General features: G+C 54.5%; 1 protein-coding gene across 1 annotated transcript in view; it reads right to left on the bottom strand.

The window, feature by feature from the left end:
• Positions 1 to 318: 318 nt before the first annotated feature.
• L3MBTL1 (l(3)mbt-like 1 (Drosophila)) overlaps positions 319 to 15711 on the bottom strand; it is a 20523-nt gene continuing 5130 nt past the window's right edge. The window contains exons 6-21 of the mRNA XM_009886335.1: positions 14946 to 15033; positions 12675 to 12766; positions 11927 to 12031; positions 10905 to 11040; positions 10297 to 10388; positions 7979 to 8130; positions 6925 to 7001; positions 6393 to 6478; positions 5719 to 5829; positions 5328 to 5442; positions 4973 to 5072; positions 3806 to 4003; positions 3430 to 3476; positions 2319 to 2476; positions 1428 to 1490; positions 319 to 453 (exon numbers count right to left, since the gene is read on the bottom strand). Coding sequence (XP_009884637.1) covers positions 319 to 453; positions 1428 to 1490; positions 2319 to 2476; positions 3430 to 3476; positions 3806 to 4003; positions 4973 to 5072; positions 5328 to 5442; positions 5719 to 5829; positions 6393 to 6478; positions 6925 to 7001; positions 7979 to 8130; positions 10297 to 10388; positions 10905 to 11040; positions 11927 to 12031; positions 12675 to 12766; positions 14946 to 15033 — 1755 coding nt within the window. The remainder of the gene's footprint in view (positions 454 to 1427; positions 1491 to 2318; positions 2477 to 3429; positions 3477 to 3805; positions 4004 to 4972; positions 5073 to 5327; positions 5443 to 5718; positions 5830 to 6392; positions 6479 to 6924; positions 7002 to 7978; positions 8131 to 10296; positions 10389 to 10904; positions 11041 to 11926; positions 12032 to 12674; positions 12767 to 14945; positions 15034 to 15711) is intronic.

The raw sequence follows: 15711 nt of genomic DNA, 5'->3' as shown, positions 1-15711 counted from the left end.
ACCCCCATGAATCAGTGCAGTCACAGCAGGACACGGGGAGCAGAGCTGTCCCGCCAGGACAGGCTAGTCCCATGTCAACCCTCCGTCCCCGCAGCCGCCCCTGAGGCTTGGGGTCAGCCTGTACCCAGCGCTGGAGGAGAAGGGCAGTGTGGAGGGGAGAGGATGGGGGATAGACTGGTGGGAGAGAGGAGATGTGGCATCTGAGGGGACATGAGCAGGACATGATAAGCTGCGGTCAGTTGGAGGGGAATCTCTGTCCTGACCAGACAGTTTGGCAGCACCGGTGCTGAGGGAGGGTCCCGATCGGGCCAAGAAAAGTCACTTTAAGGTGTCATCAGCATTCTTGAACATGAGGATGGCGTTGTAGATCTTGAGTGCTGGGCCCAGCTTGACACTCATAATCTTGACGATGTCAGCCTGCGTCAGCAAGAGGAATGCCTCGCCATCGATCATCTGGAGAGGAGAGCAGGGACAAAGGCACTCACCGAAAACGCAGGCTGTGGCTTCCTAGGGACAGCCAGCACAGGCACAACCTGGGGATGTGCACAGACACACTCACCCTCAGCCAGGTGCCACAGACGATCCCAGGCAGGGGCCACCCACAGCACTCCCAGCCTGTCCCAGATAAGCCAGACCTGGGATCTCACGTGCCCCAGAACAGAGCATACAGGGGCAAAGGCCCTTCCCGCGGCCGCCCCCGGAGCTCACCCTGCAGCCAGCCCGGGCTTCTGTGCCAGAGCGCAACGGGCACAGCACACAGCCAGCAGGCAACCTGCTCCGGGCAAACACCCGTCCATTCCCCACTCCAGGTCCCGGCACGCGTGGAGGCTGCCCCCAGCTCAGCTTCACATGCCTGAGTGCCCTTAAATCACAGGAGCTGTTTACAAACAGGCTGGGACATTTGCTGTACCCAGTGCGCCCAGGATCAGCCTGCCCTGGGTGCACTGCGCGTGCAGGGAAGCAGCCTCTCTGCGCATCTGTCCCCAGGAGGGTCCAAAAGCAATGACCCTGGCTGACAGGTGGCAGTGCCACCCAACTGCTGTGCTGGTGAGAGGATGCAGGCGGGAAGGATGAATGGATGAGGAGTAAGCAGCTTCCATCGGGAGGTGATGGTGCTATTGAGGCTGCAGTGCCATCCTCCTGCCGCTCCCCCATCCCTCCACAGAGGGGCCCTCCCTCAGCCATGCTGGGAGAACAGGGCAGCACAGCTCCTTGGGGGTCAGCATCCCACCACCGTATCTGCACAGGCAGACAGCTGCATGCTCAAACGCAGTGGGGCTGCTGCCCCCAGGGCTGCAGGGTGGGATCACGGCCAGGTGCTGGACATGCTCTCAGCGTTCAGCAGCAATCCGTTGCAGGAAGGCCACTGGCCAATTCCTCCCTGCCCTGTCCTTGGCCACCTGCACTCATCCTCCCGCCCTTCTCACCTCATCCTTGAAGAGCTTGGCTTGGTCCTCGCAACCCGTCAGAGTCTGAACAAAGCTAAAGACCTTGGAATAAACAGAGAAATGACAAGACAGAAGCAATGTTTTTCGCTGGACACCTGCCATGAGCCCACATCCTCACTTCCACAGAGACATTTTGCACCCTGTAAGGTAACACGTGGCTGTCCGGGCAAAGGCTGCGGTTGCAGCATGCTCCCTTGCCTAGAGATCGCCCTTGGACCAGGGCACAGGCACTGGCCTCCTCCAGCCCCAGAGCAGCAAATGCTACAGCAGCTTCACCTCCAACAAGCCGTCTCCAGCACAGCCAGACGATTCCCACTGAGGGGCTGGGGCAGGAGAGGGGCACACAGGAGGGTAATGGGGAAATCAGGCTGGGCTGACTGCTGGGGCTGGTGCCAGATTCCAGCTACCCAGGACTTAAGAGGGGCCATTGCAGATGCCTAAGAAAGTGAACGGAGGTGACAGTGAAGACTTCGAGGTAAATATTTCTTTTGTAGAGAAACAGTGAAGTGACTTCTTATCTGCAGAGTCTATGGTTTAATTTTTTAGCTTGGCAAAGATGAAACTGGTTTCTTTGGAAAACTGTAACATGCTAAATGAAGAGACTGCTGTTTGCCTTCACCTGCCCGCCCTGAGCTAGTGTCACATTCAAGCCAAGCAAGAACCTGGTAGTTCTGCACATGCTTCCCAGCAGCTACCATCAGGGCTCATGTCTGGCAGCTGTCTCACTAGCCTTCTCGCTAGCCCAGGGAAGTGGCCACTGAAACACCTCCATGCCTGCCACATGTACCATGGTGCTGCACAGCCAGGAAGAGCGCTCCCAGCCATGCCAGTGGGTTAGGAACCAGCAAACAGTCTTCAAAACCATCTTACCTCATCAATGGTCCACTTGGCCACTGTAGTTGCCGTGATGCCAGCCACCCCTGGCAGGAGTTTGCAGTGCTGCTCCCAGCAGAGCGACAGGGAGCGGTCGGGGTGGGCAGACAGGGCAGACATGAAGAGCGACTGGTGCATGTTGTCTGAAGAAATAGCTGGCAATAGAAACGCAAGATGCAATACAAGATAGAAGGACAAGAACATCCCATCCCATCCTACAAGCCTTGGGGAGGGTCCCATTCAGGGAAGGGCCCAGGGCTGGCAGCAGATGGTCTCATGGGTCCAGGTATCAAGAGCTAGTGGTTGTCCCTTGAATTAATAGGATATCAGTGTATCCAAGTTTTCAGTTTGGTGAGATTGGGGATGGCAGGGGAAGAAGTTTAGAGATAGGCTTGGATTTGCCTTGTTCTCATCACCTTAAGTCGTTCATTTTCCATACCAAATTAGATTTCAATGTCAAATTTCACACCAGAATGCCATCCCGTATCATTCAGTTAATTTCACGTTTTTAACAAAGCTTTTCCCTTTCTATCTGCTCCGAGGAGTCAAGGACAGCTCCCAAGATGAGATTCTCATCATTCACCCCCAGCACTGGGGTAGGCAGCAGGACTGCTCACCGTAAAATGGATACTGGCTGGAATAAATGTTGGTCATTGTCTTATGTCAGCCATCAGAATTAAATGCCAAGCAAACTGTTCAGCATCAGTTTCTGCACTGCAAGAATCATTTGGCACTTCACAGCCACACTCATGTTTTGGGGCACAGCAGCCACAGGATGAAGGCACAGCATCCCTGTCTGAAGAGGACAAAGCGCCAGGGAAAATGCACTGCCACAGAGAGGGGATCCTAATTCCCTGCCCTAAAGCACTCAAGGAGTCACAGACATAAACCAAGAGACATGACGAGGGACCTAGCAGAGCTCTGGTAAGAGGCAGGGACATTCCTTGTCAGATGGTCAACCTTGGTAGTCGACCACAAGCTCCTCACTGGTGCTCACCTGTGTGAGGACTGACTGAGTGAGCCAAGGGAGCCCTGCCTCCAACAGCCGCCACCCCAGCTCCTTGAGCCTTGCCCCTGTGATGACACCGCGGCAGAGGACGGCACTTACTCTGGAAGTCTTCCTGCTGGATCTTCCGGTACTTTGGAGGTCGCCCTCTAAAGAGACAGGAAGACTGATTTCTAACTGGGTTGGGACTGGCCCAAGAGCCCTCCCCCACACAGCACAGAGCAGCAATGCCTTGGCAGTGGGAGCAAGGATTACCTCTCAGACCCTGACCCAAAGGGTTGACAGCTAAAGATATAAACATGGGAAGAAAAACCAAGAGAGGTGCCCAACAGAGCTGGAAGGACACATGCCAGCTGCCAGCAACCATGCTCCCCCTGTGGTCAAGGAGCCTCTCCGGCTTGGCCATCCCTCCCAGGGATGGCAGTCGCGGCACAGGGGCCCTGCACTGCTGCACGGGGCTCATCAGGCTCGCCCCTACCTCCCATGGTGCCGAGATTTCTTTCGCTGAGGGAAGCCAATCAGGTTCCTCTTGCGAGTTGAGGCCTCGGTGTCAGACAAGTCCGCCTTAAGCCTGCCCTGGTTCTTCTCTGCCAGCGGGCACCCTGAGAGGCAGTAATGGGCCGTGAATCTCCCAGTCACGTGTCCCGACCCGTCGCAACCCGGCGTGGGGCACTTCCTAGAGAAAAGAGAGGAGGCAAGCGATGGATCTGGCTCAGAGCAGCATGGGGGGGCGATCCACCAGGGCCACCCTTCCGCCTCTGAGCAAGGGAAGCCGTAGCCCTGGCCATGGAAAGCAGAGTAAAGACGTGCTGAACGAACTCCAGGGTGAGGGCACTGAACACAGCACTTGAGGTGGGGCCTCACTAGTACAGAGGTACAATCACTTCCCTAGTGCTGTTGGCCACAGTATTTCTACGAACACCCATCCCACCTCCTCTGCTGCCATCACAGCGAGCCTGTGCACGTCACCACAGTGCAGATCAAGCAGGTCATTCGGGTTCACAGAGTCTCCATCTTCCCTTCCTTGCCCCCACAGACATCCAGACTAGCCTCAGACTGAGGAGGAAGCAAGTGTCACAAGCGTGGCCAGTAGAGAAACCCCTGGGAGCCAGACCTGCCTTCCCCATCCTCACGGATGCTCCTCTTGACGCTAGCCTGCCGTGCTGGGGTTGGCACTCCACTGTGCCCGGTTTCCCCTGGAAAAGGTCATGCAAGCGACTGACTGAGCTGGGGGAGATGCACTTGTCCTTCTCAGGACTTCACAGCTCACAACCTCACAGCGAAAGGCATCCATGAAGGGTGGGAGGAACATTGTCCTTGCAGCTGGTATCAGTGAACAGCACCTTAGAGGCACTGTCCCCTGTGTAGCCCATATGTCCCCACAGGTACATGGGCACATAGGGCACCCCCAGGGGCTCCGGGTGCTGCAGGACAGAAGCTCACAGGAGTTACACTAGCCGTGGGCTCCAGGCCACCGTGGGGCCTGGCCTGGGGAGGGCAAGGGCTGCCCCTAAGCGGGGGGCAGAGCCAGGCGTGGGGTGGGCGCAGGGAAGGGCTGGCTGCTGGTGGGGGTGGCGGGGAGGGAGGAGCGGAGGAAGGGCTGGCAGGGAAGCTGCGCCCCTCTGAGCTGCGCTGGGGAGCTCACCTGTGGTGAAAGCTGTACTTGGAGCTCTTGGTGTGAGGGATGCTCTTGCAGCCCAGGGTTGGGCAGCCCCCGTGGGCAGAGGAGGCCGGTTCCTTTGGCCCTAGACCAGGAGAAGAAACAGGAGAGAGACTGTCGTGGCTGCAGCCCCAGGCAGAGGCAGGACTCTGGCGTCCCTGCCTGTGACAAACAGGGAAGGCTCTTACAACTGACAACTCCATGGAAAAACCCTTCCTCCCTGCCCATCCTCGGCCAGCTCCTGCCCTCCCATTTCTGCGCATGGGCAGGTGGCGGTGGCAGTGGGGATCAGGCATGCTTTGGCCTTGGTATGAGGGACTGACCCAGGTGCAGGACTTACTGAGAGGAGGCTGCAGTGGGTGTCCAGTTTTTGAGCACCAGCCTATGGGGTGGATGTCCGGATGATCCGCATCAATCCAGAAATCATAGACGTGGCTCCAGCCATCAAAATGGATCTAGGGAGACAAGCAGAGAGGTCATCCTTCAAACCTCAGGGCACCTCCCTGAGGAGCTCTGGAGCCCTCTGAGCTGCAAACAAGCAGCAGGGTAGAGCTGAACTGTGGCACAAGGCTCTGGGACCTGGCACTGGGACCTGCCATCCTCCACACGGTGCGCTTCTACACACTTTGTCCACACACTTTGCTTCTGCAACTGGCAGAGAGTTGGGAAGGGCAGGAGCAAGCCAGCACAGTGCCTGGACACAGGCTCGGCACCGAGACTCCAGCACTCACCTTTATCCTGTGGTCTTCCACATCCTCCACACTGGCCACTCGGATGAATGAAGGAGTCCTCCTGTCCACTGCCTCCAGCTTCATGTTGACCAGGAAGCCATGGGGTGGGCGCTGGGGCCAGGAGGAAACCAGGTCAGCGGGGAGCAGGGCCGTGCTTCAGGCTCCCACACCCCTCAGCAGCTTTCCCTGCAGCGTGTGCTCCTCAAGCCCAGCTCCCAGCCCCAGCCTGTCCAGGTAAGAGCCATCCCAGCTCACAGGAGAGAGTGGGGACAGGCTGCCCGGATCTGAGCTGTGTTTTAACAAGACGGGAAAGCTGTACCCAAAGGAAGAAGGTCTCTAAGAGACGGATTTTGGGGCTCTATATTGCAGCCACACTTCGCTTGACACAGCTGCTGTTGTTGCAGTCGGAGACAACTATCAAGTAATGCTAAACAAGTTCCCATCACCCAGCTCCTGTCTAGCTAAGGGGATGGTCATACTTTCCATTTTTCCCAGTTTTGAACTATTTGCCCAGGATAGTCCTGACTTCTGAACCTTGAGTGTAGATCCAAACCCCAGGCCTGTGGCAGGAGTATGCTGAACATCACTTGACTTTTTGTAAAAGCAAAGACCTGACAATGGAAAAAAACTGAATTCCTGCCCAGGCACAGTGCAGCAGATGATGTGGCACTCACCACTTTAAAGGCCCAATCTGGGACAGCAGATGCACCAGTTTCCTTTAAGTACTTTTCCCAGGTGAAGTTGTCAGGGTCAGGATAATCTAGAAGGGGGAAGATGCAGAAGGTGAAACATGCCTGCAGGAAGACGGCAAGTACACTGGAACGTCCTACTGCCTTGAAGGACCAACCAAGCCTGTGCCAGGCACACGGGAACCTGAGAGACATCAATAAGTGCTACTATTTTCTCATGGACCATGAAATCCAGGGTACAAAGAAGCAGAAACATCTGGGTCTGCACAGACAGCTTGGGTCCCCCTCGTGTCTCCACTTGGCCCGGCACAACCATGCTGCACCTGAGCACATGTACAGGAGCCTCAGCAGCAGTGTGCCACCTCCCTGGCTGTGGCCTTGATGAAGGAAACCACCTGGGCCTGCAGACAGGCAAGGGCTGTGTGGTTTGCACCCCCAGGATCCCCATGGCACCCTGGGAAGCCTGTCCCCAAGGGGATCCACCAGTGAAGGCTGTGCTCCCGGGCCGCTGACTCACCTTGAGGAGGTGTGAGGGGTTTGCCATGTTCCTGACACCATCCAACTGGGTGGATGTATGGACTGCTGGGGTCACACCTGGAAAACACACCCAAACTCTTAAAGAGGTCTGAGATACCTGGTTCATCACCACCAGACAGTATGGGCCATGAGGGCCCAGGGCAAAAGTCCCTGCAGAAGCTGAGGTCTTCTACAGCACCCTTGTCCCTGAGTGACCCTGGGAACCATGGGCCGTAGCAAGGCAAGGGCTAGAGCGGGGTGACTCCAGCTCAGCAGGGCAGGACACAAACATGATCTGGGTGCAAGCTCTGCTGCAGAGCTGCCCAGGGAACAGCAATGCTTTGCTGTAAGCGGGGAGACAGGCTGTGCCTTTCACAGCTCGGAGGGGTGAGACCTGAGCAATGGCAGGGGGCTGGGGGGCTCATGTCCTGGTCATGGCTTCCAGAAGATCACAGCCCACTCAGGTGCTACTGCTTCACAGGTCTGCCCTGGGACAGAGCAGGCCAGCACCAGCCAGAGAGGAGCAGCCAGAGACAGAAACTGCTGCAGCCCCACAGCTCCTCAGGGTGAGAAGTAAGAGAAGGTCAGAGGGCTCCAGCCATAAAACAGAGTTGCTCTCAGGACCCTGGTTGTGCTAACTGGCCATTTCAATTGGCCTTAACCAGCCTCACCTAGGACATTTCCCCACCCCAGCCACAATGCCCTGCCTACAGACCCAGGAGCTCCTTCTAAAATCAGGCCTTCAGTCTCTGCATCACAGGTGGCTCTGTCTCCCAGGCGGGTTTCAGGGCAAGCCCACAGCATGCAATCACATCTGTCTGTGCCCCATGTTAACTACAGGGCCATGGCAATGTCCCAGGAGGTGACATGGAACAGGTAAAGGTTTGCCCCCCAGCACACGGGGGTGACCCTCTGCCTCAGTGGACCAGTGGTGGCCTGTCTGCAGCAGTGTGATGGGATTGTCCCACGCTTTCCCAAGCATGCTGTCGCTCTTGCTGAAGCAGTGGCAGGGTGTCTCCCCAGCACTGGTACCCCAGGAGCCTCTGTGCACTTACCAGTAGTCATAAGTATCATCCCAGTTGTCAAAGTGCACCAAAAAGCGATTGTCCACCACATCAGTCACTGTGGCAACACAGATCAGGGAAGGGTTCATGCGGTCCACGGCTTCGAGCTTCATGCCCACCTTGAAGCCCGGGGAAGCCTCGTGCTGGGGAGAGAGAGGGGCAGGTTTCTTTCAGAGTCACAGTCCCAGCGCCTTCCTCACCACTTCTCTTGCCTGCTGCAAGGAGGCACCTGCCCAAACCCTCCCAAAACCACATCCTCCCTGGCCTCCAGGCAAGCCCAGGATCACTTTGGATCCCAGAAAGGCAGTGTCCTGCTCTACATGCAAGGAGAGAGGCAGAGGGTAACTAACTCAGCTTGGCCACACAAAGAAAGAGGAAAAGAAATCTTCAGACCCTCAGGAACTTCTATAAGCAGTAACCTCCAAGAGGAAAACAGCCTCCAACTTACACTGATTCAGATTTTGTCACAAAACACTTGTTGCGGTCACACTCCTCCAGTATTAGCAGCAACCAGTGCCCTACGCTGGGCAGGAGGAGCTGGGATGGGGCCCTTCATCCTACCTTGCCTTTATTTCTTGGCTCCAAATCTGCAAAACACTGCATCACGCCCACTAGTGGGATTGTTGCAGCAATGAACAGGAGGGTTTAGACACAATGAATAACTCGGAGAGGCTGGTTTATCAGTAGGTTGTTTCCTCTGCGGCTGACAAAGAAACCATGAGCACTTTGCACTCTATATTTCCATGTTCTGTACCCAAGCTGCCACATGAAAAATAGAAGCAGAGGCAGAAACAATGAAGATGCAAAACAGAAACAAAAGACTTATACTTAAGAAACATTAAGGGAGGGGTTTTAGCAAAGTAATTGTTGAGAGTAGCAGTTGCTTCTCCTCACCAGTACTTATGCAATATATTTAGCTGTTCATGAGACTGACCTAGATGAAACTGTGGACCAGACCAATCTCAATTTCTGGGTACACCAAACAAGTATCCAAGCTACAGATCCTCAGCACCAAAGCATTAAGCATTATTAAAATAACATCTCATTAAGCAATGCCAGCAGTACACTCTGCACTGTGACTTGAGAAGTGTGGGGTGGACAGAAAAAAGCTCAGCACTGGCAGAGGCATTCTGATCTGCTGCAGAGAAGTCACACCTGAAACTGGCTGCTCATGGTTTGGATAGGCGTACGCTTCACTGGGTAACGAACGACCGGGCCAAAAGAGTTGAGGTGAATGGAGTGAAATCCAGTTGGCAGCTGGTCACAAGTGGCTCAGTGCTGCGGCCGGTTCTCTTTAATATCTTTATCAACAACCTGGATGAGGGGATTGAGCGCACCCTCAGTAAGTTTGCAGATGACATGAAGTTGGGTGGGAGTGTTGACCTGCTTGAGGGTAGGACAGTGTTACAGACAGATCTGGACAGGCTGGATCGATGGGCTGTGGCCAACAGTGGAGTTTCAACAAGGCCAAGTGGCGGGTCCTGCACTTGGGCCACACCAACCCCATGGACGCTACAGGCTTGGGGAAAAGTGCCTGCAAAGATGTGGGGCAGAAAAGGGCCCGGGGGTGTTGGCTGACAGCCGGCTGAACACGAGCCAGCAGTGTGCCCAGGCAGCCATGAAGGCCAACGGCATCCTGGCCTGTATCAGGAATAGTGCAGCCAGAAGGACTGGAGAAGTGATTGTCCCGCTGTACTCCACACTGGTGAGGCCACACCTCGAGTACTGTGTTCAGTTTTGGGTGCCGCAGTATAAGAAGTACATTGAGGTGCTGGAGAGGGTCCAGAGAAGGGCAACAAACCTGGTGAGGGGTCTGGAGCACATGTCTTCTGAGGAGCGGCTGAAGGAACTGGGGGTGTTTAGTCTGAAGAAAAGGAGGCTGAGGGGAGACCTTATCACTCTCTACATCTACCTGAAAGGAGGGTATAGAGAGGTGGGCGTTGGTGTCTTCTCACAAGGCACAACCGATAGAACAAGAGGAAATGGCACCAAGTCGCGCCAGGGGAGGTTTAGGTTAGACATTAGGAAAAACTTCTACACTGAAAGGGTTATCAAAGACTGGCACAGGCTGCCCAGGGAAGTGGTTGAATCGCCATCCTTGGATGTATTTAAAAGCTGTCTAGTTATGGTGCTCAGGGACATGGTTTAGAAGTGGGCCCAGAAGAGTTAGATAACAGTTGGACTTGATGATCTTAAAGGTCAATTCCAGCCATAATGATTCCATGATCTTAAAAGTCTCTTCCAAACAAAACGATTCTATGATTCTATGAACCTGCAGGCTTTGGCATGAAGGAGAAACTGCTACTCACAGTGTTTCGGATCATGAAGAGGTGCTTGGGAGCTGCCTGAGCCTTTGTTATCTTCAGGTAGTTTGTCCAGCTGAATTCTTCTTCCTTATAACCTACAACCCCTCAGGAGGAGAAATGAGAGCAGCGAGTTGACAAAGAGCAGCCAGGAGGTCATGAGGCTGAGCCCGGCCACCCCCAACCAGCCCTCACCCTGCCAGGCGTGTCCTGCGTGGGCGGACAGGGTCTACAGCAGCCCTGGGAAACCCAAAGCCTGTGGCTCAGGCCCAATGGCTGATTTCGAAGGAGTGCTAGTGGAGTGGAAATCCAGAGCTCAGCTTCTCCCCAGAAAGCATCAGTCCCACCTGCCCTGGGGAACAGCTGCTGGCTCCAGCCTGGCACGGGGACATCCAGGGTGACAGGGCTTTGCAACCAAAATAAGAGTGAGCAGAGATCTTTAGCGTGATGGGTGCTGGAAAGGTTGTCCTGCAGAACCCCCCTCAGCACAGCAGCATCCCCTTCTGGGTCCCACGGAACCAGCCCATACCCATCTCCAGCTCTACGTTTGGGGGCCCACTAATTGTCCCCCTCCTTCAACAGGACCCTCCAACTGAGACTCGCTAACTCCTTACCTTTCGGTGGTTGGAGTTTGTGCCCTGTCTCTTCAAACCAGCCAGCGGGGTGGATATCGGGGGAGTCTGCATTCAGCCAGAAATCATGGCACTCAGAGTAGCCATCAAAGTGGAGGCGCATCCGGTAACCGCACACCTACCAGCAGGGAGGCAGGAAAAGGAAAGGACCATGGAAATGTCCTGCTGTCCCTGGCTGAGCATCGCACGCACCTCCCCTCCCACACACAGTCGCAGCACTTAGGGAACCCAAGGGTCAATCATAGGTCGGTGCCAAAATCAGGAGGCACATGCCAGTCCCAAAAGATGCCCAACACGGAACACGGTAAGTGCAAGGCCACCACAAGCCAGCCCTAAGAAGGGAGGTTCAGGCTGGTGTGTGGGATGCCATGGTGGGGCACCTTGCTGGGTCCAGCAAGTGCAAAGATTCCCTTTTCTGCACCCAAGAGAGATGCTGGCATGGGGATTTTGGCTAAACACTATGCTGCTTTGGTGAAATCTCTCCAGCAGCAAGAACAGCAGCCACCGTGGTACAGCTGATCTCCCTGGCTCCCTGGGGAGCACTGCAAAGCAAGGCTGGTTCAGCTGCCACATGAATGAGCAGAGAGCCCCACAGACAGGGGGCCTCCACGGACACAAGGAGGAGCAATGGGATGCCTCCACACCCTCCATCTCAAGGGCTCAGACGTATCTGAGGTGCATCAGCTCAAATATAAGAAGCTGTTGCCATCACCTGAGTCTCCCCCTCATGGCTCTGCTGTGTGAGGGTGAGGGACAGACCAACTAGGCTGAGCATGACAACTGTTCCACAGCACTGTCTCCTGCATCTACGAACGGGAAGGAAACTCCCCGTTTGCTTGACCGATGTGTTGGAGTGCCAGCTCATCTCATGCAGCGACATGCAGGCGAGTGCCCAAAGCCTGTCCCCTCCATGGGCCAGCTGGCAGCACCTCCTCTCCCACAGAGCCTCCCGCCGCGCAGGCACGAGGAGGAATCAGGGAACACGGGAACCGGAGGTGCCTTACCTCCGCCACTGTCAGGATAAAGTACATAGATGGGTGCTGCGGATCGATCCCCTCCAGCTTCATCCCCACTTTAAAGCCATTCTTGTGCTGGGAAGCTACTTGGTACTAGAAACAAAAATTAAACTACAATGTAAAAAAAACAACACAGGTACTTGGGTCCAGAACCATCCCAAGGAGCAACCATCAGGCAACGGGAGCTGCTGGGACCAGGAGACTGTGGGCCACAGGTTACGTTGTCGTCCAAATTTTAACTCTTTTCCCATAGAAAAACACATTCTTCCACCTCCTTGTGGGTTTGCGTCTCTTGCTACTGGCAGGGCAGGGTGTCCCTGGGCTAACGGCCGCAGCCGGGGAGAGCGGGGCATGGGCCTGGCTCCACTTGCACTCTGGCAATCAGACGCCTGGGAGCAGGGGTGCAGCGCAGCAGCGTGGCCTCAGGAGAGCCCACACCTGGCTACGAGGAAGGGCTGGAAAGGCTCCACCACCCTGCCAGAGCCACAGGGGTGTCCTAGGCAAACGTGGGGTGCTTGGGATGGGGGACAGCACCCCACTGGGGAGTGGGACTCGGGGCAAATCAAAATCGGAGGCTGACTCATCACCTCCTGGTGAAGATTGGAGCTTGCTTATCGCTCAGAGCCCCGCAAAATAGGGAAGCAAGGAAGAGAGGAGAAGGAGGAGGGGTGGGAAAAAAAAAGGGAAAGAAAAGAGAAGATGAAAGAGGGAAAAAGACAGGAAAATCCCAACTCACATCCTGGAAGAGATCTAAAGGGGCAGCGACAGCTTTCTGCTCCTCCAAGTAGGACGCCCAAGACCAGCCTTCTTTCTTCTCCTCACTGGCACCTGAGCGCAGCACAAACGCACACACAAGAGGTGCTGCTGAGGGTCGGCTCCTGCTCCGTCCCTGCCTGCCTCGGGGCAGTGCGGAGGGCAGGCGAGTGCATGGGTCCCGCTGGGCCCGCGTCCCGCTCTTACGCACCGTCCTGCATCCCTGCGAAGCTCAGCACCATCCTACCAGAGCCCATTCTCCAGCAAACCTGGCCGGCTGTCTGAGGAGGGACAGAGCCAAGAGGCCCCCTCTCACACAGGTCCCCATGACCCAAATGTCCTGTCACTGTACAATGCTCTCGTAAAGCCCCCAAGGAGCCTGAGGGACAAGCCATCCTGTGCAAAGCATCAGGACCTCTGCAACCAGTCCTCCTCCAGCCAGCACATCTGAAAAGGCCACAGCACTGATGGATTTGGGACAGCCAGCAGGATCCATCCAGAGGTCTGGGAATCACTCCCAGCTGCAAGGGGCTCCCAGCCTGTCAAACCAGCAGTGGGCCCACCTCCCACCACTGCTCCAGAGGCACCAGCTCTGCTATCCTCTGCTCCAAGACTACTACCTCAGCCCCGTCTTGGGATACCAGGGCCACCGTGATGCCCTAGAGATGATGCATTTACCCTCGTGGTATTCACAAAAGAAGACAGCATCGTCTCTTTATAGGCAGGGAGGTGATCCTTCATGCCTTCAACCCCTTTGGGAAGGCCACAAAGGTCTTGCCTGAGGCACATGAGACACAACCCAAGTCTCTTGCTCTCCAGCCACTTTCTCTCCCTGCTTCATTGCACCCGAAGGGACTCCAGGAGTGCTGTGCCTAGTTCAGCACTGGGTAATTCACAGCTACAGGTCAGGCATGGCAGACAGCCTTGGGTAGGGCAGGCCAGAAATGCGGGGGAAAAACAGATCAACTCCTTCCTCCCTTGGGCTTGGGGGAAGCAGAGATGGAAAAAATAGGAACTTGAGGAAGAAATTAAAACTGAGCTTCAGCAAGCAAGGTTACTAACCTAGATGCTTCACTAATACTTAAGAGTGATGAACACATTTATTATTCTTTAGGACATAGAAAAAAGTGGCAGACACGTTTCAGGAATCCATAAGGACAAGCTCTGCACTTCTGGAGAATGACAAATACACCTGGAGATAGAGCATACATCGACTCTGCTGCACTGAAGCATCCAGCCGTGTATTTTGTTTGCTGATGTACTTCTAAAATAAGAGAAAATAAAATGCTGAAATAACAAGGCTCAGCACTGCTTACTTGTATGCAGCAGGGAAGGTTACATGCTAAGGGCTCAGATTGTAGAGAAAAGGACCTGGCAAGCAAGTATGAGATCCCTTTTTAATAGTGGTTAACTCAGTGTAACATCAGGGATTAACATCTGGCCGCTGCTACTGTCCCTACATTTGGCTACGGAGAGGAGTATGAAGCTGGAACGGTTTCATTTTAAAATTACTTTGAGCATGACCTTTCACTATTCAAAGACAAATGGTTTCCCATAAATGTTTATTTTCAGTATTGACCCAAGGTTTCCTTCCCCCTTGCCCCCATCGCACTGCAAGGAAAAAGAAAACAAACAAGCAAACACTGCATCTCTCAGCTTGAATCCTTTCCCTCTGTGTCAACAGCTCTGCATTTGAGATCTCCTTTGATACGGTCCAGGAAAAGATCCCCAAAAGATAAGACAACCCCAAATCAGCCACCTTCAGTGGCACCAGACCTACAGGAGCAGCTCCCAATCTTGTGAGCTCCCGACCACGAGGGAAGCTCCCTGTAAGACCATCCAAAGGGAGGACAAAGCCAGACATGGCACAGAGCCACATTATTGCTCAGGATAGTGCCTCTCAGAGCAAACACGGTATCCACGAGCAAGTAATAAAATCAGCTTCCAAGGGGAGGGACCAGAAAGCACTGTACAGTACAGCTCAATGCCTGAAGAAGACACAGCCGTATCTGTAAGGGTGCACCCATCCCATGGAGAGAAAGAGAGGAAAGGAGAGAAATGGAAAGAGACAGAGAGAGCAGGATCAAGCAAGCAGAGGAGCTTACAAGCCTTCAGGAACATGTACCAGCGCATTGCACTGTGTGTTTGACTCTGCTGGAGCACCAAAACGCTGTCCCAGCCCTGCAGCACTGCAGCAGGACCCCACAGCCATGGCAGGAGCGCTCACCCCACCGCCCGCCCGGCCCCTCCATACCGTGCTGGCTCCCATTCCATGCATCAGTCCCTGGATTGCTGACAGATGTGTCTCCTGCTGAGTTTTTCCTCTCTTCCTGCTTTTCCTCCTAGACATGAGAACAGACAAACAGAAATCCGTCATGTCGGAGATCTGCACAGAGGTTTATGCCACCCTCACACTGGTGCCAAGGACCATACTATGCCTCTGCAACATCCATGATTTCACTGCTGCTTGGCCCAGAAATGGGCAGCCAAGTGGATCTGACAATGGGAGCCTGAAGGGGGATTTTAGTGCTATGTGGTAGCAATCACGCCTGGAGTGGATCTGCTGCAGTCAGGGCTGGCAAGCAGAGCTTCCTTGCCTTGTCAAAGTCTCTCTCCCTTCTCCGGGACACACATCACACAGACAGACACTCTCTTACTTAAACACTTACTTTGGTGGCCAGACTCAAGAGAGCAGTTGAGAGCGCTAGATACCTATGTTGTAGTAAAATTGACATAAACTAGGAAAATGAAATGTAAAATGTAATTGAAGCAACCAAGGAAACCTGCTGCTGCTTGTCCTCTGTACTGTCCCAACCCTATGTAGTTATTTACCTAATATCAAAATAGAGCAATAGTAAGTACACATGATTAAATTAAGGAACTAACCACCAGACAATGCAGCTTTGCTGATAAGCAGGGTATTCCTGTCAAGAGAGTGATGAACTGTGGGCCTGGTCAGCAAACTGAGCAAACCACTCAGAACTGCCAAGATTAGAGAAGTAGGTAAAAGGGAATTTCAG

Source organism: Charadrius vociferus, unplaced genomic scaffold (genome assembly GCF_000708025.1).
Source record: "Charadrius vociferus isolate BGI_N301 unplaced genomic scaffold, ASM70802v2 scaffold225, whole genome shotgun sequence".
Taxonomy (NCBI): domain Eukaryota; kingdom Metazoa; phylum Chordata; class Aves; order Charadriiformes; family Charadriidae; genus Charadrius; species Charadrius vociferus.
The sequence above is the reverse complement of the archived record's forward strand: the minus strand, read 5'-3'. Positions and strand labels throughout refer to the sequence as shown.